Consider the following 24,374-nt stretch of genomic DNA (forward strand, 5'->3'; position numbering starts at 1 on the left):
AAATCTTAAATGTGGCTCACAAGTGACCTGCCAAGAGATGAATCGACCCAGAATGTGTTTATGTGAAAATTCCGGTTGGTTTACGATGACAGCTGGCCTGGGAGCTACCACATTATACCACACTTCTACATGGTGCGGTTTGAAGGGTATTCACAGACTCCACTGCCACAAAATATCCCCACCCCTTCCGTCTGGAAATGATTCCTTAAAAATGTGCTGGACAGTGAAGGCGGGGACCGTCTTCAGGAGGTGAGCATTTAAAGCTGCAAATGTGAAGCTACTAAATCCTCGGAGGTGACTGTCCTACAGAAGCTGCTTGACACCTCAGCCCTAAGCAGGGAGAATGGCAGGGGAGCTGAGAGCAGACAACTGAAGCAGACTGCCAACATCCAGACTTCGTGGCAGCGCCCAAGGGGGTGAAGGAGCCTGGGCTAGATGTCAGGTGTGGGGAGGGGGCACCCAAGATAAACCTCACCTTCTGGTACAGACTCACACCTGTCTGGGGCCCAAGTTCAGATACTTACTGGTTAATTCAAATCTTTAAAGTATTTTCTTTCCACATAACTAAAGAGAGCATGGCCTTCCCTTGTAGCTCAGTTGGTAAGGAATGTGCTTGCAATATAGGAGACCTGGGTTTGATTCCTGGGTTGGGAAGATTCCCTGGAGGAGGGCATGACAACCCACTCAAATATTCTTGCCTGGAGAATCCCATGGACAGAGGAACCTGGTAGGCTACAGTCCATGGGGTCGCAAGAGTTGGACACAACATAGCGACTAAACCACCACCACCAAAGACAGCATCTGTCTATCACCATCTGAGAGTGGAGAGAATTTCCTAAGACAAACCGTTCTCTTGATAGGGGTTTTCAAATTTTTATATTTTGCTCAACAAAAGGTCCATCCTGTCGGGAGTAGGGGGAACCTTTAGACAGGAATGGGCCCTGTTGCCCTGGCAACCCCAGGAGGAGAGGACCGCGGAGGGAGGAGGGGCCGTTCACCTACTTGAGAACTGCACGGAGAAGCCGGACTTGCTGATGAAGAAGTCGCTGTCGAACTGCAGGGTGAGGGAGTTGAAGGTGCTGTGGATGTCCTCGGGCAGCGCCGAGCCGCTCCACTCCTTCAGCAGGATGGCGCTGTCCGCCGGGCCGTCCCACACCCGCAGGATGTCGTGGGCCAGCTCCGTGTCAAACACGATGAAGTGCAGGCTGCAAGGAGAACACGGCTGAAAGGGGGCCGGCCGCGAGGGCGCCCGGTGCAGGACTCAGGGGCGCCCCAGCCCGTTCCCCCTCCCCAGCCCCACCCCGGCGCGCCGGTCCCTGTCTGCCGGTTCTGGGTGAGCCTGGAGCCTCAGCCGGCGGGCTCACTCGGCCCACCAGCAAACAGCCGAGCCCGCTGCTTCTGTCCGAGATGGACACAGTGAGGACACGCAGCTGTTGGCTGCACTGGGTGCTCAGGGATGAAACCAGGTCTTCGGAGACCGTCAGCTCTTTTCACGACTTAAAGGTCTTTTGGGCATGCTGACCAAAGATGGGTTTGACACAACTTTGTTCTAAGCTAATGGCAGATTGTGATGCCTGTGGTACCAGTGTCGTTCCCGAAACGCCCCACGAGGTGGCAGCATGCACACCAGGAGAGCCGCTGGCAGAGATGGTCACACCAGGAGGTCACTGTCTACCTGTATCTGAGCGATCTCAGTTTCCGGTATGTCTGCTTTTATACAGTCTATTTTCAGGAAAAAAATACATGATTTGAGATACCAACACAAAAGTGGAATTGTGTAGTATAAACTCCTTTTTTTCCTAATATTTTATCATACTTCTATCAGATTTACAGATATTTTTTCAGAGTAACTTAAAAAATCTTTATGTCAGAGGAAGCCACAGAGGTGTACTTCTATCTATGGCAATTCAAATGGATGAAAGAGTTTAATATCAACAAAAATCCATATTTCCTGAGTGCTTTTATCCTCTTTCACTTACTGCTAATTGCATGAAATTTTAAGAAAGATAAAATCACAATAAGTATTATACAAAAAATTGTGCACAAATACTACTTACCTACTTTGTGCATATTATATACTCAGGGAAGATAGCTAACCCTGAATAAAGTATAAAGCATGTAGTATATTTTTAAATGTTCAATTTAAAATATCTTTAATATAGAGGAAAGCACAGAATATAGTAGACACTTGGATACCCACATCATTTTAACATTTTGCCCTATTTGCTTCAGATGTTTTTTTTTTTTTTTAATCTATGCTAATAACACAGTCTTACTCTCCCTCCTCTCCACTTACTCATTGTTTTTCCTCTCACTCCCACCTCCTGAAATCACGATGGTTTCTTCTCATTTATATATTCATGATTTTCATATGCATATATGTGTATACATATCTCCAAAAATATATAGTACTATTTTGTCTGTTTAACAATAATTACATAATAGATGTAATTTTGGCATGTATGTGCTTGTCTCATGTTCAAGTTGCTTTTTTTTTTTTTAGCTTTTATGTGTAGCTTTGTTTGTTTCTGTATGTGATCACTCTGCATAGCTCGTGGAATCTTAGTTCCCTGACCAGGGATCAAACCTGGGCCGTCAGCAGTGAAAGTGCAGAGTCTTTACCACTGGACTGCCAGGGAATTCTCTCAAGTTGCTTTTTACATTGAGTATTAGGTGAAATTCCTCTAAACTAGAGATGTAGACTTTGGTAACTTACTTCAGAAGCAGAATAAATGCTTCACGTGTCTAGGTCTCTACTGAGACTGAGATAGTCACTCTCTATATTTTATGGTGATAAATGGTGCTCATCCTTGGATCTCTCTAGGCTCAGAAAGAGAAATGGCAAAGTTGTTCTCCCTGTGACTGTGGCTACGTACAGTCTCACAATAAACTACAAAGGGCTCCGTGTTGTCACGTCTTTATACCTGATGACATCAGCCTATAATAGTTGTAAAAAGAGAAAATCTGACGGTCATGGGAAGGTCTCTTGTTTAAATGACATCTCCCTGAATATTTGTGAGGTTGAACATACTATTGTGAGTCTAAGCCAAACCCCCTTCAGTATACCCTTCAGTTCAACAATTCAAGGGCACCGACTCTTGAGCACCGACTATTATCAGGCACTCTTCTAGGAATTTTGGATATATCAGTGAACTAAAGGAAAAACCCTGCCTTCATGGAGCTTGCACAGTTGGTAATGGCAAGAGATGAGCAAAAAAACCCAGAAACTGTAAAAAATAAGAAAGTCTCATGTTCGTAGGTGGTAAATGTCACTGAGAAAAGAAAAAACAAAAGCAGAGCAGAATAAGCAGCATCAGCCTTGACAGGATTGAAGGGTGGGGAGGAGACTTAGGAATCAAATGACATGGCTGGATAACCCATGTATTTAAGAATTAAATGAGATGGCTGATAACCCATATTGGTGAGGAGAGCCTTGAGTAGAGACTTGAAGGAGATGAGAGGTTTGTTATATTTGATGAGAATCTTCCTGAACTAGGGATCAAACCCAGCCTCCTGCATTGCAGGCAGATTCTTTACTATCTGAGCCACCAGGGAAGCCCCACATTTGATGAGAGGGCAGAGAGAACCCAGCAAAAGCCCAATACAGAGGGCACACCTTCAGCGTTTGAGACCATGCAGGCAGGCAGTGTAATGAGAAGAGAAAGGGCCTGTGGAAGAGGCACTAAGGCCAGAGAAATATGTGGGTGGTGGACGGGGGTATGAAAGGGTGAGGCCCAGGGCCTGGAAGCTTATTCTGCGGGTTCTGGCTCTCACCCTGGGTGATCCACCAGGGTGGTGTTTGTGGTGAAGCAGTCTCCCCACCTGTGATTTAGAAAAAAAAAAAAATCTACTCTGTGCTTGTGTTGACAACAAGCTTTCTAGGGAAAGGCAGAACCAAGAATCAGATGTGTGCTGCTTAGAGGAGTGGGCTGGGGAACATTGAGCGGCTGGCAGATTCTGGGCACAGTGTGATGGTGGGAAACACGGCTGTGGGAGGCCTGTGGGGTGAAGAGAGGATGCGAGGTCACTTGAGGGTTTGTGCATAAGGAACCAGAACCATGGGGAAGTCACAGCTGAGCGGGGGAGGGTGCAGGTACAGGGGTCGTGGCGTGGGAAGACCAGACGTTCTGGTTTGGGCCTGTGAATTCAGGATGCCCGCTGGACAGTGAGCAGCTGGCTGCTCATGCCAATCTGGAGCTTTGCAGAGAAATCTGGAAGGAAAGAGTAAACCTGTGTGTTCAGCAAATAAATGGCTTTAACCATGGGACTAGACGAGACCATCATAGGTCTTAGGGAGAGGGAAGAAGAGGCTCGAGACTGAATGATCCCATCACATCAGATTGGCCACTGCTGTGATGCATGCTGCGTCTCTTAGTACTGTTTGTGTATGGTATTGTATTCTTGTGGAAAGATTTTATTACATACTCTTATCATTTTAAGAAAAATTCCCTGCTGCTCACTATGCCAGGAAGATTTTTATCTAGTTATGCTGTTGATCATGAAAATGCATTCAATTCTATTAAACTACTTTTTCTAAACCTGTTTAGATGATCAGACAGGTCATTTTTCTTACTATATAAATAGGAGTAATTTTAGAGTTCAGCTCTTAATTTTTATTTCTGGCTCTTGTTTTTGATATGAAGGTTATTTTAGTCTTATTAAGTGGATCAGCTCATTTTTCTAGTTTTTTCTTTTGCCTGGAAGATTTTTCCAATATATTGACATAATATAATCTATTATTTTCTTCAATGTTGTAAAAATAATTTCTATTGTAGGAGTGTATTTCTATTCCATTTCTAATATTGGTTATTTAGGTTTCCTGTATTTATCTGAATATGTCTGTTATTTTTCTACTCAATGATACTTTTTTCAAGAATCAGTTTGTGGTTTTGGTAATTCTCTACATTGTTTTTTCCATTAATTTATTTTACTATGTTTGCTGCTTTTCCACTCTACTTTTTTGAATTTATTTTGATACTATGTTCTAAATTCCCTTATCTGGAAGCTTAACTTACTGATCTTCAAGTGATCTTCTTTTTCTAATACTTGCATTTAGGGCTGTAAATTTCACATTAATCTGTTAATCATGTGTCTTTTATTTTCAAAATGGAGAATGCATTTTGTTACTTTCTTACTGTACTTCTCTATTTATATTACATTTTGATCAGGATGTGGAGTATAGAAGAAAGTGATTTTCTGTTTTATTGATTTTTATTGATTAGCTTTCTTCTAGTTTGTGATCATATCTGTACATATTTCATATTTACTTGAACAGAATGTGCAAATTCTACTTGAAGGCTGTATAACTCCTTTAAGTAAGTTCAGTAATTGCATGGTTCAAATCCTCTCTAACCTTACTGATGTGTTACCTGTTTGATTTATGAGTCATAAAGAATTATAAGAGGTGTGCTGTGCAATTTCCAGTGTCTCCAAATAATGTATTTACTTTGTTTGTATTAAACTATGTTCCTAGCTGGATACTAGTTTCTCCTAAGAGCCATATATGCCTGGTGAATATACATCAAATAGTATTTTGTGTGTTCACAGTAATTACATAGGCATCCCCTGGTGGTCTAGTGGTTAGGACACCAGGCTTTCACTGCCATAGCCAGGGTTCAGCCCTTGGTCAGGAAAATAAGATCCCACAAGCTGCAAGGAATAGCCAAAATAACTTGCAAAACTGGAACTCTTATAAAGGGATGATAGGCAGTTTGAATATAGATTCCAGGTTGACAGTTATATATATATAACTATCTGGTTCATGAAAAAGATTGCACTGCAGTTAAAGGAGAAACACTGGCTTATCAACAAATGGTCAATTGAACTGCACTGTGGACAAAAAAAATTCCTCGAGTCTTCTTCATAATACACAAAAATTAATTCCAGATGGAATGAAGACATGTAAATGTGAAAGATAAAATAAGTCTTCTTCAAAAATCCTAAGATAATGTTTTTATAATTTTGGAGAGGCAAGATTTCTTAAACTGGACACAAAAATGTTAAGATAAAAATTGATATAACTCAATTTGAATACAGATAAACACACTAGCCATGAAAGAAAAATGAGCCAAAATGAATTTGATTCATTGAAATGGAAAACTTGTCTTTAACAAAAGACATCATTATGAAACCAGAAAGATAGACCAGAGTATAAGAATATAGCTGCTGAATATAGAGCCAACAAAAGGTTGCATTCAGATGTATAAAAACTGTATACAAATCAATAAGTAAAAGACAGGTATTCCCATATGAAAAGAGATGGACAAAAGACTTCAACTGAAAATTCATAGAAGAGGATACTCAAGAGACCAATAAATATAAAAAAGTGATGGCCACGATCAATCATCAGGGAAAAGCAAATTAAAACAACTATGTACCTGCTAGAATGACTAAAACGAAAGACCATCAAGGCCAAGCACAGTGAAAGCAGAAGTACCTGGGAGGGACCCACACTGTGATGGGAGTGCGGAGGTGTGGCCACATCAGGAGATCATCTGGCAGCACCTACAACAGCTGAGTGCAGTGCACGCCCCAGAGAAAAGCACACACAATCACCGCACAATACACGAAAGCACACTCAACACAACACCATCAACACACAGAATGAATGAATAAATCATGGTCTACTAATGCAATGGAATAATTTTCCTGTACCAATGGGAAGTACGGTGGAGGAAATCAAGACACACTGGAGAACTCGATTTTCATAAAGTTCAAAGTAAGGCAAAAACGCCTCTGAAGTTAAGATAGCCATTATCCTTAAGAATGAATGGAGCCTGAATGGAGCTCAAAGAGCACACCCTGGGCTCTGATCTGATTGCTGGCTCCACTGGGAATTTTGATAAATACGCCGTTCAGTTGTGATTGGGATAATCTTAATGTGCCTACGATCCATGCTAATGAGAAGACATAGACAAACACATGAAGATCCACCCTGGGGCTGTAAGTTTTGCCATTTGGGAAATACCATGCAAATTCACAAATGATATTGTGGTTCTTGTTTAGTAACTTAGTCATGTCTGACTCTTTGCGACCCCATGGACTGTAGCCCATCAGGCTTCTCTGTCCATGGAGTTCTCCAGGCAAGAATACTGGAGTGGGCTGACATTTCCTTCTCCAGGGCATGTTCCTGACCCAGGGATTGAACCCCTGTCTCCTGTACTGGCAGGCAGATTCTTTATTACTGAGCCACCAGGGAAGTCCAACAATGATATAACAACATTTTAATATAGATAAAGAAATGGTCATTTTTCATTAAAAAATAATGAAAGTCAATATGCAGACATTATACTACTAGGTAGGGAAAGTTTAAAACCTGATTTTAAAAAGTACCATCCTAAAGAAACTACTATTTATTTCAGACACAATCATTCAAGAAAAAAATACACTTTGCTGAACATTTAATTTTCAAGCACTTGGATTTTTCAAAAACTATATTTGATATTAATTTCTCATTTAAATGCTTTATTCTCTGCAATCACACTCGTTGTTTTATTGAGGCTTTCATGGTTAAGTCAAGGATCTGTCCTAGTAAATGTCATATTGCACTTGAAAATATGTGGGTGATTTTCACATATCTTTTGATATTGATTTCTAACATAATTCCACAGAGATAAAGAGAACAGACTCTGTATGATTTCAACGCCTTTAGACCAGGAAATTTTTGCATCTTGTTTTATGTCCCTGTATGTGTTACAGTGTCTCCTGGTTTATAGTGTATGGGAACTTGAACAGAATTTGTATCCTGCTATTGTGTGAAAATTGTGTAAATCTTAGTTATGTTGAATTTGTTCATTGTGCTTTCCTGGTCTACTGTATCTTTCTACTTTTCTGTCTATTCATTCCATTAATTTTTGAGACTTTGGTAATGAAACTCCAACTAAAGATCTTAATTTATCTACTTAAAAATAATTGTAATATATAGTGGAACTGTTTGTAACTTTCCAAGTCTCCTGTAAAGGTGTTATCATATTTTCACAATTTAAAAAATAAGAAAAGAGAGAGAAAATACACTTTGCAATGCACAGTGTCACAAGCTTTAATACATGTGGACAGAGCACCGGATGAACAAAGTGTCAGGTATGTTTATTCTGTTCAAGTTGCCTGGGAAGGGTCTTGTCAGGCAGAGAGAAATAGCAATGATAATCCAATAAGAGGATGAGACAGAAAGTGACTAAACAAATACATTCATGAACACACGAGGAGTGTGAAAATGCAAAAGTTACAACAAGTAAAATGATGTAAAGATTTTCTTTTCTACCAGATTGGCCAAGATAATGACACTTCATTCTGTTTCCATGAGAATGTGGAGACTCCACCTTTTTCATATGCTATTGGAGGCCATATCTTCTCTTTTTAAAAGCAATTTGGTGATGGCCATAAAGATTTAAATGTGCATAAACAGCAAGTATAGCTTTAGAAATTCATCATAGGAAGTACCCTCGAGGTGATATACTGGGAAGATGTTAGCATGGCTGATATCAGTGAAAAGCTGAAAACAATCTGAATATCCCAATAGGGTACAGTTTAAATAAATTATGGTGCATTCAGGCAATGGAATCTTCTTCCATGACTAAATAGAATGAGGTGGAATTACAAGTAAGGATATAAAACTTTGACCATGTTTATTGACTGAAGAAAATCTTCAGAATAATATTAAGGTATGATACTATTTTTTAAAAATAATTAAACAAGTAGACATTAATTAATTGTTTAAACAATTAAACATATATATATATATATATGTTTCCTTTAAGAAGTTACACAACTATACACCAAATTTTAAACTGATGTTATCTTTTGCATCTAGGATTATAGCAAACTACTTTCCAGGCTTTTTATCTTCCTGCCACAGTTTTCTAATATTTCAAAAATTGAGAAAATAAATAACTTTGAATATCATGAAGCTGAACTTGAGTTTATTCTGCACATAATGAGCAAAGTATGTATATTTTTAAAGTTGGCAAGTAATATGATCAGCTTTGTTTGCTAGAGCTATTTGTATTAAGACACATGATTCAATCATTTGACCCAGAAAGAATGTTTCTAAGAATTTATTCCAAGGTGTTAATTATCAATAGAAGCAAAGCTTTACTTGTGATGCTATTTGCCATATAATTACATGTAATATTGAAAACTAGAAATGATGAAAATTAGAAATTTTGTAAACAACCAGCAAGAGAAATAATATTTAATTGTGGTCACCCATACTGTAGCTTATGTAAAGGTTCATGTAAGGCAGGGTGGATTGGAGGGGAGTTTGGGGGAAAATGGATACATGTATATGCATGGTCACAAAGAGTCAGAAACAACTGAGCAACTGAGCTGAACTAAACTGATATGCATGGCTGAGTCCCTTCGCTGTTTACATGAAACTGTCACATTTTGTTAATTGGCTATACTCTAATACAGAATAAATAAAATTTTTAAATGTTCATATAAGACATATGTCAACATGGTAACAATGACGTCCAATATGGGGGAAATGCATGCCTTTTTAAAATGCTTTTGAAGATGTCTATACATTTATTTTTCAACCATATAAAACTAATATTATAATTAAAAAAATAAAACAGGTTCCTTAAGTGTGGGAGCAGTGGTTGGGAGAAAGCCAGGCAGGATGGTCGGATAACAGGCCCAGTGAATCATGGGGGTCTGGACAAGGGGGCTCCAGACATGGAATTACCGAGATGTGCAGCCACACAGGTATGGAAGGGAGGGAGGAGCCCTGATACTAAGAGGCTGGCCTGGATGTTTTGCTGTGTAGTGACAGCCCTACTTCAGAAGGAAGGGGTGGTGGGACAGACACTGAGTCCAGAGAAGAAAGCAGATTATTTTTAGATGAGATGATAAAAATAAAATTCTGGTTGACCTTTTAACTCGGTCCCCAAGGATGGGAAGAATTTAGAGGTGGGGCAACAGTCAGAAACTGCAAGGAGCACAGGTGGAAAGCAAGCCGTGATGACAAAGCTGGGATCAGAGACTCCTGCACGCTTCATCTGTGCTGAGCATAACGTGCACGTGAGTCATCGGGCCAAACCCGTAGGGGACCAGACACCAAGTCCAGAGGGTGTTTTTGTCTGTCTAAGGAGCTTACACCTGCCGATTAGCCAAGGCATGCCTGAGAGCACGGAGAAGGCAATGGCAGCCCACTCCAGTACTCTTGCCTGGAAAATCCCATGGATGGAGGAGCCTGGTAGGCTGCAGTCCATGGGGTCGCTAAGAGTCGGACACGACTGAGCGACTTCACTTTCACTTTTCACTTTCATGAATTGGAGAAGAAAATGGCAACCCACTCCAGTGTTCTTGCCTGGAGAATCCCAGGGACAGGGGAGCCTGGTGAGCTGCCGTCTATGGGGTTGCATAGAGTCGGACACGACTGAAGCGACTTAGCAGCAGCAGCAGCAGCCTGAGAGCAGGAGGGGGTGAAGGGTGGATTTGGGAGATGGGGCAGGGAGAAGGTTAGAGTAAGAGCAGAGTAACAGCCCATGAAGTAGGAACCGGGCATCACGGATAGAAAACACACAAACAAGGGGAGAGCTGACAAGTTTTTGGCTCACGTGCAGCTCATTGTTTTTTTCTCAGAGCCTATTATGAACAGATATATCAATAAATTAATACCTGTTTTTTTTTCAGTTGGGAGAATACTGGAGATTGGGGAGTGAAAAATAAGGATGAGCAGAACATATTATTATTGAAAATAAAAACCTCCACCATTTGGAGGAAGACAAGCATTAACAAAGATCAGGAGTAAAGAGGCTTGGAGGAAATGATAATAGTTATCCTGAAGGTGTGTCTGGAGGGTTTCTGTGAGGCATTTGTCTTTGGAACAGCAGCCATGCCAATCCCCCACACCTCAATTAACTATTTCTCCTAAACCCCATTCATATGTGATTAGAATTTCACTTCCAGAGTTAATCACTTTTCAGTTCTTCCTACACTTTCATTTTCATTGGCCAGTTCCCTTTCTGATGATCCATTTTTGTAGTGTCAAGTGGGATTACTGGGAGACAAGGAAAAAATCCAAGGACATGATTTGCTGTCTGTGTTTGAACTAAGCGCAGATGCCTGGTGAGTGATCCTGCACTGGAAGGTACATGGCATGATCAGGTGTGTCTGTGGTTTATACTGAGACTGAAGGGCTAAGAGGAAGTCTGTGCTTCATGAAACCCTTCATGGCACATCTGCAAAGGTAACTAAATGTGAATGAACCCTTTTATTGCGGCACTGGCATAGTTCCATGAAGCAAGGTGACTACAATTGCTTGTATCAGGATCTTGCACCTATGAGAGGTGCCTGCAGGGTTCTGCCCCCCACCCCCTGCAGGTGGCTGGTCTGGTTCCCTAAACCCTGAAGCTGCTTCCCTGGCTCCAGCTAAGGAGTGCTGGGGTCCAGCCTCACACACGGGGCAGACTTTGAAGTGCTACTGCTCTCTTTTCTTTGGAGGGCTGGAATTCTCTTGACTGCTATTTCCTCATGTTATCCACAAAAATAAATGGGATATCCCACTGTGGTCCTAAAAGAAAAGGAGCATTTGAGATGTTTTGATTCCTGTCCCCGAGCCTGTCGGTCATGTCATCAAAAAACTTGTGACTCATACTCCCGGCACATTTACCACAGCTTGACCTCAAACTCAGAGAAAAATGTCCAGTTAAGTGGAATCATTTTCTGAGTCTGTGTCTCACAGGGATCTTGAAAGTTGGTCAAAAATAATTTAAAATTATCCTAGATCTACAGACCAGATCTTTCCCCTAATTTCTATATAGCCCAGCACAGCCAAACCACAATCCACATTGCGCTTTCTTTAAAAGTTTGCACAGGAGCAGTTTTGACAGTCTTAATGCATGTTTAGTGGTGGTGGTTTAGTCGCTAAGTCATGTCCGGCTCTTGTGACTCCATGGACTGTAAGCCCACCAGGCTCCTCTGTCCATGGGATTCTCCAGGCAAGAATATTGGAGTGGGTTGCCATTTCCCTTCTCCAGGGGATCTTCCCGACCCAGGGATTGGACCTGGGTCTCCCGCACTGGAGCTTTCCCGGTGGCTCAGCTGGTAAAGAATGCATGTTTGATAGGCCTCTAATGTTTTCAATACTGCATGAGCTATTTCTAATAGAATCCCCTGATGCTGGGAAAGATTGAAGGCAACAGAAGCGGGCAGCAGAGGATGAGATGGTTAGATAGCATCACAAATTCAATGGACATGAATTTGCGCAAACTCCGGGAGGTAGTGAAGGACATAGGAGCTTGTTGTGCTGTAGTTCATGGGGTCACAAAGAGTAGGACATGACTTAGTGACTGAACAACAACAGTGATAACAACAACTACATGTCCAAATGCAATTTTGTAAGAAAGAACAGAAATATTCTCAAAGTGAGTTTTCCAGACAATTAGACTTGTGAAAAAGCAATTAAAGCCAAGGAACAATATAGACATATGATTATGCAAAACACTATCTTGATGCTGTTTGCGGGATGTGTTTACAATGCTGCTACCTACACTGTATAAATGACAGCTGTGCTCAGAATGAAATGTACTGGGTCTCAGGCACATGTTTACACATAACTCTTCAAGTGCCTAAATTTACTGCAGTGTCTTATGATTAGACTTTTAATTAAATTTAGTTATGGAAACTGCTTTATAGGATGCGTGTGAAAATTATAAACGTCTTTTAGACCCAAGTGTCCTATAACAATAACTGTTTTCACGTCTTCTATTATCTTGAACAAAAAGCGATAGCAAAATACATCAGAAACCACTCTGCCCCCCCCCAAATAAAAATAAACACAGTAATAATTGGCATGAAATGTTGAACCAAGCCTTTCATGGTTTCTGAGATTTTGTTGCTTATTTATTCTTTAAGAGTGAAAAACATTGACATTTAACAAACCATAATAGAATGTATGGTAAGGCATTCCATTCATATTAAGAATTTTTAATACATAAATCAGTCCCTGAATTCATATCTACATGACTGACATATTCCTCACTTTCAAGAAAACAGTTGAGATAATATTGTCTCTGATACCAATGAAATAAATAAGATTCGGTAAACTAGACAAGATATCCAAGCTGAGACCAAGCTCTAATTTTTCTTGGTGTCAGTACCATTTTAAATCTAAAATGATATATTATGTACTTTTAAGTATGTTATTTTCTAGACTGCCATACTAAAAGTAGTACATAATTTCTTAATGAACCAAAATCACCCGAAACATTTTGGGATAAAGTTGGACATTGACAGAGTAAATTAATTGTAAGAGCTGATGTTTGCTTCCTAACTTCCTTATTAGGAAGGATTTTATGCCTTAAATAAAAAGATTCATTTACAAACTGAGTAACTTAAAAGATATGCACAAGAAGAAAAAATTCACCAAACAACAAATTGGTGTAGGCAACATTTTTGTTTTCCTAGAACATTAATGGTTATATGACAAAGTCAGTTCATGATTTTAAAAAAAGTATATTTTTTATTACTTCATCTTATTCTTTATTAATTTCTTATCTCTTTTCTTATTAAAATGTTAATGAAGTATTAGATTCACCTGCAGAGTGTCTGTTACTTGCTTTGCATGTAGGGGAATAAGTGCTCTTTTCTGGTTCTTGGGAAACAAATCACAAGAGGATGTTTAAGAAGTAGAATGGATACAAAAACAAGAACCTTATATATGCTGTCTACAAGAGATTCACCTCAAACCTATGGACTCATACAGACTGAAAGTGAAGGGCTGGAAAAAGATATTTCATGCAAATGGAGACCAAAAGAAAGCAGGAGTAGCAATACTCATGGCAGATAAAATAGACTTTGAAATAAAGGCCATGAAAAGAGACAAAGAAGGACACTACATAACGATCAAAGGATCAATCCAAGAAGATATAACAATCATAAATATATATGTACCCACCATAGGAGCACCACAATATGTAAGGCAAATGCTAACAAGTATGAAAGGGGAAATTAATGGTAATGCAATAATACTGGGAGACTTTAATACCCCACTCACACCTATGGATAGATCAACTAAACAGAAAATTAGCAAGGAAACACAAACTTTAAATGATACAATGAGATTTGGGAGACTGGCATTGAAACATGTAAAATATCATGTATGAAACGAGATGCCAGTCCAGGTTTGATGCACGATACTGGATGCTTGGGGCTAGAGCACTGGGATGACCCAGAGGGATGGTATGGGGAGGGAGGAGGGAGGAGGGTTCAGGATGAGGAACACATGTATACCTGTGGTGGATTCATTTTGATATTTGGCAAAACTAATACAATTATGTAAAGTTTAAAAATAAAATTAAATTAAAAAAAATAAATAAATGATACAATGGACCAGTTAGACCTAATTGATATCTACAGTACATTTCACCCTAAAACAATAAATTTCATCTTTTTCTTAAGTGCACACAGAACCTTCTCCATAAATTTAACCTTGGTAAATTCAAAAAATTGAAATCATCTCAAGCATCTTTTCTGATCACAGTGTGATAAGATTAGATGTCAACTACAAGAAAAAACTATTAAAAATACAAACATATGGAAGTTAAACAACACACTTCTGAGTAACCAACAAATCACAAAAGAAATCAAAATATGCGTAGAAATGAATGAAAATGAAACAACAACAACCCAAAACCCATGGGATTCAATAAAAGCAGTGCTAAGGGGAAGATTCATAGCAATACAGGCATACTTCAAGAAACAGGAGAGAAATAAAATAAATAACCTAACTCTACACCTAAAGAACTAGAAAAGGAAGAAATGAAGAACCCAGGGTTAGTAGAAGGAAAGAAATCACAAAAATTAGGGCAGAAATAAATGCAAAAGAAACAAAAGAGACCATAGCAAAAATCAACAAAGCCAAAAGCTGGTTCTTTGAGAAGATAAATAAAATAGACAAACTATTAGCCAGACTCTTCAAGAAACAAAGGGAGAAGAATCACATCAACAAAATTAGAAATGAAAACGGAGAAATCACAACAGACAACACAGAAATACAAAGGATCATAAGAGACTACTATCAGCAATTATATGCCAATAAAATGGACAACTTGGAAGAAACAGACAAATTCTTAGAAAAGTAGAACTTTCCAAAACTGAACCAGAAAGAAATAGAAAATCTTAACAGACCCATCAAAAGCAAGGAAATTGAAACCATTACCAGAAATCTTCCAATAAACAAAAGCCCAGGACAAGATGGCTTCACAGCTTAATTCTACCAAAAATTTAGAGAAGCACTAACACTTATCCTACTCAAACTCTTCCAGAAAATTGCAGAGGAAGATAAACTTCCAAACTCGTTCTATGAGGCCACCATCACCCTAATATCAAAACCTGACAAAGATGCCACAAAAAAATAAAACTACAGGCCAATATCACTGATGAACATAGATGTAAAAATCCTTAACAAAATTCTAGCAAACAGAATCCAACAACACATTAAAAAGATCATACATCATGACCAAGTGGGCTTTATCCCAGGGATGCAAGTATTCTTCACTATTTGCAAGTCAATCAATGTGATATACCACATTAACAAATTAAAAGATAAAAACCATATGATTATCTCAATAGATGCAGAGAAAGCCTTTTACAAAATTCAACATCGATTTATGATAAAAACCCTCTAGAAATCAGGCATACAAGGAACATACCTCAACATAATAAAAGCCATATATGATAAACCCACAACAAACATTATCCTCAATGGTGAAAAATTGAAAGCATTTCCTCTAACATCACGAATAAGACAAGGACGCTCACTCTCACCACTACTATTCAACATAGTTTGGAAGTTTTGGCCACAGCAATCAGAACAGAAAAAGAAATAAAAAGAATCCAGATTGGAAAAGAAGAAGTAAAACTTTCACTGTTTGCAGATGACATGATCTTCTACATAGGAAACCCTAAAGACTCCACCAGAAAATTACTAGAGTTAATCAATGAATACAGTAAAGTTGCAGGATATAAAATTAACACACAGAAATCCCTTGCATTCCTATACACTAACAATGAGAAAACAGAAAGAGAAATCAGAGGGATGGTATGGGGAGGGAGGTGGGAGGGGGTTCAGGATGGGGAACATGTGTACACCCATGGTGGATCCATGTTGATGTATGGCAAAACCAATACAATATTGTAAAGTAATTAGCCTCCAATTAAAATAAATAAAATTATATTAAAAAAGGAAAGAATTCCATTCACCATTGCAATGAAAAGAATAAAATACTTAGGAATAAATCTAGCTAAAGAAGCAAAAGACTTATATATTCAAAACTATAAAACACTGATGAAAGAAATCAAAGATGACACAAATGGATGGAGAAATATACCATGTTCATGGATTGGAAGAATCAATATAGTGAAAATGAGTATACTACCCAAAGCAATCTAGAGATTCAATGCAATCCTTATCAAGCCACCAATGATATTTTTCAGAGAATTAGAAAAAATAATTTCACAATTTTGTATGGAATTACAAAAAACCTCAAATAGCCAAAGCAATCTTGAGAAAGAAGAATGGAACTGGAGGAATCAACTGGAGGAATCCATAAATCAATATACTACAAAGCCACAGTCATCAAGACAGTATGGTACTGGCACAAAGACAGAAACACAGATCAATGGAGCCAAATAGAAAGCCCAGAGATAAATCCACACACCTATGGATACCTCATCTTTGACAAAGGAGGCAAGAATATACAATGGAGAAAAGACAATCTCTTTAACAAGTGGTACTGGGAAAACTGGTCAACCACTTGTAAAAGAATGAGACTAGAACACTTTCTAACACCATACACAAAAATAAACTCAAAATGGATTAAAGATCTAAATGTAAGACCAGAAACTATAAAACTCCTAGAGGAAAACATAGGCAAAATACTCTCTGACATAAATCACAGCAGGATTCTCTATGACCCACTTCCCAGAGTAATGGAAATAAAAGCAAAAAATAAACAAATGGGACCTAATTAAACTTAAAAGCTTTTGCACAACTAAAGAAACTATAAGCAATGTGAAAAGACAGCCTTCAGAATGGGAGAAAATAATAGCAAATGAAGCAACTGACAAAGAATTAATCTCAAAAATATACAAGCAACTCCTGCAGCTCTATTTCAGAAAAATAAGTGACCCAATCAAAAATTGGGCCAGAGAGCTAAACAGACATTTCTCCAAAGAAGACATACAAATGGCTAACAAACACATGAAAAGATGCTCAACATCACTCATTATCAGAGAAAAGCAAATCAAAACCACAATGAGGTACCATTTCACGCCAGTCAGAATGGCTGCTGTCAAAAAGTCTACAAACAATAAGTGCTGAAGAGGTTGTGGAGAAAAGGGAACCCTCTTACACTGTTGGTGGGAATGCAAACTAGTACAGCCACTATGGAGAACAGTGTGGAGATTCCTTAAAAACCTGGAAATAGAACTGCCCTTTGACCCAGTAATCCCACTGCTGGGCATACACACTGAGGAAACCAGAATTGAAAGAGACACATGTACCCCAATGTTCATCGGAGCACTGTTTACAATAGCCAGGACATGGAAGCAACCTAGATGTCCATCAGCAGATGAATTGATAAGAAAGTGATGGTACATATACACAATGGAATATTACTCAGCTATTAAAAAGAATGCATTTGAATCAGTTCTAATGAGGTGGATGAAACTGGAGCCTATTATACAGAGCAAATTATGTCAGAAAGAAAAACACCAATACAGTATATTAATGCAGATATATGGAATTTAGAAAGATGGTAATGATGACCCTATGTCCAAGACAGCAAAAGAGACAAAGATGTAAAGAACAGACTGTTGGACTCTGTGGGAGAAGGCGAGGGTGGAATGATTTGAGAGAATAGCATTGAAACATGTATATTATCATATATGACATAGATCACCAGTCCAGGTTCGATACATGATATAGGGTGTCCATGGCTGGTGCACTGGGATGACCCAGAGAGATGGGATGGGGAGGGAGGAGGGAGGGAGGGTCAGGATGGGGAACACATGTACACCCATGGCTGATTCGTGTGAATGTATGGCAAAAACCACCACAATATTTTAAAGTAATTAGCCTCCAATTAAAATCAAAATAAATAAAAAAAGGAAGTAGAAAATTTTGAAATCTGCCTAAGAGGAAAGATATCCTGTTTATGTAAAGTCATTTCATGACTCACAGATGGTTCCTAGGGTTTTTCACAATCAAATTCAGTGTAACGGCTTTTACATCATTTAGATCGAGCATTCAGGAATTTAAAGTTAAGAAGTAATACTTAATTCTATATAGTTCACTGGTAAGTGACTGCTGATTTTTATGAAGAGTTTTGTTGTTGGGTCACTGAGTTGTATCCAACTCTTTGCAGCCGCATGGATTGTAGCCTGCCAGCTCCTTTGTCCATGGAATTTCCCAGGCATAAATACTGAATGGGTTGCCATTTCCTCCTCCAGGGGATATTCCTAACCCAGGGACTGAACCTGAGTCTCCTACATTGGCAGGCAGATAGATTGTTTACCACTGAGACATCTGCAGAGCCCTTTATGAAGAATACAGATTCAAATTCTTTTATTCAAACATGCCCTATTTGTGCCTCAATAGATGGCACAATTACCTAATTAATCATTGTTCTTAACTAAGGACACTTAAATTTTTAAATGAATTATTTAAATGAGTTACTTTTGCAACATTTACATTATCTAAATTCCATTTTTAAACGAATTATTTAAATGAGTTACTTTTGCAACGTTCACATTACCTAAATCCCTCTTCTTGTTCCATGTACATGATAGGATATTTATTTTGGAGGGTTTGAAAGTGGTAATAGTTTGTTCCATGTGAGTCTAACTCACTCCCAAGATGTTGATGTGACCAAATGTCAAGAAAGTCTGGTGAATTTCAGGGAGGACGGAGGCCATCAAAGAAAAACAGAGTGTCACCAAATGGGATGAGCAGGCCCCCTCACTCCTGAGCATCCCATCTTATTAAAGTTGCAGGAGGATATGTTTACTAAGTTTACTGGGCAAACCATTTGTGAGTAAGGACAAAATCCACTAGTTCCTGAATGTTTTCATATACCCACTTGCCCCATAAAGAGGTTTCTGCTTTGCATATGTCTCTTTCAGATATTTCTCATATTTTAAAGGAGCTGATGACCAGATTCTTTTAAACTCTGGTCAGTGTAATAACACAGAAAACAGGAAGAGGATTGGAGGGAGTGGTTAAGACTGGCTCAGGGGTGTTTTTTTTTTTTTCCTTCTCCTTTTTTTATAAGTGTTTATTTGTGGCCGCTGCTCGATCTTCATTGCTGTAGGAGGTTTCTCTCTGGTTGCACAGAGCGGGAGCTACTCTCTAGCTGTGGTGCTCAGGCTTCTCACTGTGTTGGCCTCTCGTTGCTCAGCAGGGGCTCTAAAGCACAGGCTCAGTAGCTGTGGCACATGGGCTTAGGAGCTCTGAGGCAGGTGGACTCTTCCCAGATCAGGGGTCAAACCCGTGACTCATTGGCAGGCGGATTCTTTACCACTGAGCCACCAGGGAAGTCCGAACAGAGTTGTTGTTTATTTTAATTAACATTCAAAAGAACGAAAGAGGAGAGATGGTGGGAGGAAAAAGGGGTCTTTAAGGGCTATGACTACAGAATGCATGTTCTCAACATGTTCTTCAGTTAAAGAACAACTTAGTTTTAACTGAAATGTCCTCTTGCTTTACATACTGTACTGTGGTTTTGACACACCCTTTTGGCACATGGAGGATTTACTTTCAAAAATTACTTTTCATTGGTTTACTTGTTAATTTAAAAATAGCGTCATTTAGGACTATTCTTTTCCCATTAAGGGAGGAATATATTTCTTCAAACATTTTTTTTCCCCCGAGATGTGTTTTGGCAGATGGAACATTAGCAAATGTGATGCAAACAGAAGTTTGAAAAGCCTCCATGTTTTTCTTCTAGGAAAATTCCATCATCACTAGTTTCCTAAAGGAACAGAACCTGATGCAGAGAGACCCCCACCTTTAATCATCCAGCTAAGGTCCCCACACCTGCATGAGGCCCTCCTAGACCACTCCCCCCAACCAACCAGAACTGCCCAGCAACTCAGAAAGTCATGAGCACGTAAGTCATTGTTTGCAGTGACTAAATTTTGGGGGGCCACTTGTTATGTAGCCAAAGCTAGCTGATGTACTTAATTTCTTTTTATCTTTACTTTGGATGCCTTAACACAAGTTTTCAAAGGAATACCAAAGTGAGCATGCAAGACAATGAAAAATTTGGCCATGTGTTTACATTTTTTCCTTTGACTCAGAAACTTAAATCTAATCATGGATAATAAGAGACGTACTACTGTCTTCACTATAAGAATAGGAGACATGCTTTGATTCTCAAATCACTGAAACCCAATAAACTGAGTACCTGATGGTCTTCCCCGGGTCTGCCTCTACCACCCAGGTGCAGTGGAGGTTGTTGTCATAGGGAGCGGGGTATCCCGGAGACAGGATGCGTCCTGAAGTGGCAGCGTGGATCCGCCCCCCACATTCCGCTGCAATGGATTCAAAAAATGGATAAGTTTACTCCAGGCCTTACAGGTTTCACTTTAACCACCTTGAAAAGCCCAAACCATCACAATCGTGTTGCATCACAGGAAAACAATCACAGTATCTCGCTGTTCCTGTCACTGCTTTTCTAAATTTACTTGTTCCCCAGTTGGTATCCTCTGTGCAAAGTCAAGAGAGTGAAACAGCAGTGAAAGGCCATGTTATAAATCTGGTGATATTTCTGTGTACAGAAGAAGTATCTAATAATAATTCTGTATATAGAAGAAGTAATAATACCTCTCTATATAATTCTATATATGCTTCTATATATGCTACTACTACTTCTTCTATATATAGTATCTAATATTACTTCTCAATAAAACAGTACTAGGAGATGTGTTTTTCCTACCTACACACATGCACTCACACACACACACACTCACAATATTGTCTTTGCTGTTTAGTCACTTAGGCTCAGTTGTGTCCCACTTTTTGTGACCCATGGACTGTAGCCCACCAGACTCCTCTGTCCATGGGGTTCTCCAGGCAAGAATGCTGGAGTGGGTTGCCATGCCCTCCTCCAGGGGATCTTCCTGAGCCAGGGACTGAACCTGGGTCTCCTACATGGGCAGGGAGATGGATTCTTTATCACTGAGCCACCAGGAAAGCCTCTCGCAAATATTAGGATTAAATCCACACTGGAGAAAGAGCAATAGAAGTCTTCCTGTGCTGGGAGAATCAAGTCGGAAGACCCTGGGCTTCCTGCCCCCAGCACGCACTTGCAGGCAACTCACCTACACAGGAAGGTAGTGGCCTGTCCCACACTCTCCGGTCTCCACTCAGACAGGTCAAAGTGCCCCCGCCGTGCATAGCGTAGCCCGGGTTACAGCTGTACAGGATGACCGTGTCGGTGAAGTGGCCTTCATCCCGGATCCTATAGCCATAGTTAGGGGTCCCCGGGTCCTCACATTTCACTAGGTCAAAACCTGTGAGCAAGGAGGGGAGGGGTGAGTAGAAAGAAGTCACTGTGGCATCTGTATTGGGGTTCAAACACTGATGAAACAGACAGGGTTGTTAAATGTCCTTTGACGTGTAGGAAGAAAAAGAAGACTCTGAATTTAAAAACACGGAAATACATGTGGGTCTTGATTGGGTTTATCTGTTAACCACTGGTTTGTTTCTTGGGGTTTTACCACTTTATTTGTTCCTGTCTATTAATATACTTATGACTGAAGCCCAGCAGGACAGTACGGTCCTTCCCCCACCACCCCAACCCCCACCCCTCACCCCATCTCCTCCACCTGCCTTTTGTCTGTAGAAAAAATTTAGTCAAATAATAAGCTTAATCAGAGAAGTGAGAAAGCACTCAAACAGAAAAAAATAATAATAGTTTAGCCATTAAACAAGGTCAAGGACGTTCAGTTTCTCCTCAAGGGCTGCAGACAATTTTCTGAGCCATATCCTGAAGATACTGAAACCCCCACCAGCTGGAAGAAGTTAACTACACGACGCCCAGACTGTAGCCATGACATAAGGTGTCACAATTCCTAGAACTGGTCTCAAAGAAATGTTAACAAATTGACCCTGGAACTGAAGACTAACTGTACTTGAAGCAGTCAAGAAGACCATGATCAGACCACTGATGACCAGCTTCAAGACGACCATCAGAGCTGACTGTGCTGTTTGTGCAGGTACTGCCCCCTCCATTGATAAAAGCTCTTGCCTGCTGAGTGTCAGTGTGTGTGTGTGTGCCGGGGGGCATGGAATCAGCTTTTGGACATGAGCCCACCTTCCATCCTTATTGCCACTCTCTGAAATGACTTTCCTTTTCACCAGTCTTGCCTCTTGAGTATTAGCTTTCAAGCAGCAAGCAGCTAGACCCCACTTTCAGTAACACAAGGAGAGTCTTTATTCCAAAGAGCTCCAGGCCATCATCATCTGACTCACACGTCCAGTCAGCATCTAGATTCTCCAGTGAGTTCACGTAAGCTTTTCCTGTCTCCACACTGCCTTTTGTCACACCTGGGGCCTTCCGGGAGGGCCACCCTCGCTACCTCCAGGTGCTTATTGTCTGTGTTCACTCAAGCCCCTCCCTCCAGGCCCACTTCCTCTAAAATGCCCAGATCTCAAGCTTGGAAATTTCCATGTCCTTCCTACTCACGGAGCTGGGCTCTGTGTCCCACCTGGGGCCAGGGTGAGGTTCCTGAGCTGCTCTGTGTGTAGCACAAACTCCAGAATGAATCATCATAGTGACTTCATCAAACTAAGCTCTGAGACTCGAAGAAAGAGATGACAGAAGTGAAGATTTAGCCTCTGTGGTACCAAGAGCTGTATATTGCTTTCATGTGAAGCAATAATTTAAGGCCATCTGTGAAGAGAGTTCTACACTAACAAATCTCTCTTCCCATATCACGATGCAAATTTTGACCATTAAAAAAAGTAGAGCTGGAAACTCGAAGGAATACATGGGTTGTTTTCATCTATTTCCACCTAACTTTGACTTCTTCCTTTTCACGAAAATAAATAAAATAAAATGAATGTGTGAGTTTTGCTAAGTCTTCCTGTCAAATTTGCATTCTGAATGCTTTTCCATTGAGGAAGATACATCTTTAAATTCACATGATCATTTATCCTCAGAATCTCTACATAATCCAGATGGAGTTCTGCCGGTGTGTACACGGGAGGGAAACCAGTACACATTTGAGAATTTACATGTAGTGGCCAAGGGAAGTTTCCTGAAATACTTTTTTTTTTCTATAAAATGTCAGTCTTTACTTATTGTGCCTTTATGAAAACTGTTTATCTATTTAAGAAATGCAAATAGCTGTAACTCAAGATGCCCAGAAGGACAGTGTATCTATTTCAGCACAAAGCAAAAGGATATTTTAAGTTGCCACAAAGGGGATCAGAATTAAGAAGAAGGGTCCCATGCACATAGGGTTTCAGGGCTCATGCAGATACCTGACAACTCCAGTCTGTTTTGCATAGTCCCAACACCACCAGGAAAGGAATATGCTAAGCTGCTGAACTCACTTAGATAGAACCACCATCCTTACTCCTGCCTTGTCAAAGGCCCTGCATATTATTTAGCCATAGTGTCTCTTGTGCAGAAGGGAAAAGGAAGCAAAGTCTTTGTTGTTACTGTTTTATTGGTTTGGGGCTTGGATGAGACAGTGTCAGGGTGGTGCTTTCAAAAGCACCACTGCCCAGGGTGGCCGGAACAAGAAACTATCACTGGCTGGGGTACAATGGCCAGCGGAGAGTGACGGCTGGAGTAGGGCTCCACGGATAATGATAATCACCAATGTTTCAAACTGTTTCAGCATTTGGAAGTCAAATTAGGTATCTGAGTATCAATGACAATGGAACATAAAACGAAATAAGCAGCAGACAAAATCTAGGTCTCAAAATGAGAAACAGAAAGAGTCAAACATGTGTCCCTTTTGTTTGTGCTCCTGTGACAGGAACCTGGAGAAGTAAATCTGACATGAGAGGAGCCAGACTCAAGTGCCAATAGACCCGAAGTTCTATTTAGCTGTCCTGCTAAAATCCACACCCCCTCACCCCGTAACCCAAGCTTCTGATTCTTCCAGAAACACCAGAAAGCTGGAATTTTTAGCTTAATAAAATGATTGTTGAATAAATACATATTTCAAAAGTGGAGATGCTTAAATCCTAAAATTAGATTATGAAAACTAGATATAAACAGTTTTAAGAGAAACCAATAATTTCTCAGTTTCTGGAGAAGGCTGAGACTCAATTCTGAAAAGCTGTCAATATTCTGTCTAATTTTTTAAGACTAAACTTTGTGACGCAAAGACCTTCTGAGGATGATTAAGGG

At 39.9% G+C, this 24,374-nt stretch overlaps 1 protein-coding gene across 1 annotated transcript in view; it reads right to left on the bottom strand.

Moving 5' to 3' along the window:
- The window catches only part of CSMD1 (CUB and Sushi multiple domains 1), a 2,070,704-nt gene that overhangs the window by 287,324 nt on the left and 1,759,006 nt on the right, over positions 1–24,374 (bottom strand). Inside the window, exons 24-26 of the mRNA XM_070781602.1 lie at positions 21,328–21,519; positions 20,412–20,538; positions 1,003–1,205 (exon numbers count right to left, since the gene is read on the bottom strand). Coding sequence (XP_070637703.1) covers positions 1,003–1,205; positions 20,412–20,538; positions 21,328–21,519 — 522 coding nt within the window. The remainder of the gene's footprint in view (positions 1–1,002; positions 1,206–20,411; positions 20,539–21,327; positions 21,520–24,374) is intronic.

This window comes from Bos indicus, chromosome 27, assembly GCF_029378745.1.
Source record: "Bos indicus isolate NIAB-ARS_2022 breed Sahiwal x Tharparkar chromosome 27, NIAB-ARS_B.indTharparkar_mat_pri_1.0, whole genome shotgun sequence".
Taxonomy (NCBI): Eukaryota; Metazoa; Chordata; class Mammalia; order Artiodactyla; family Bovidae; genus Bos; species Bos indicus.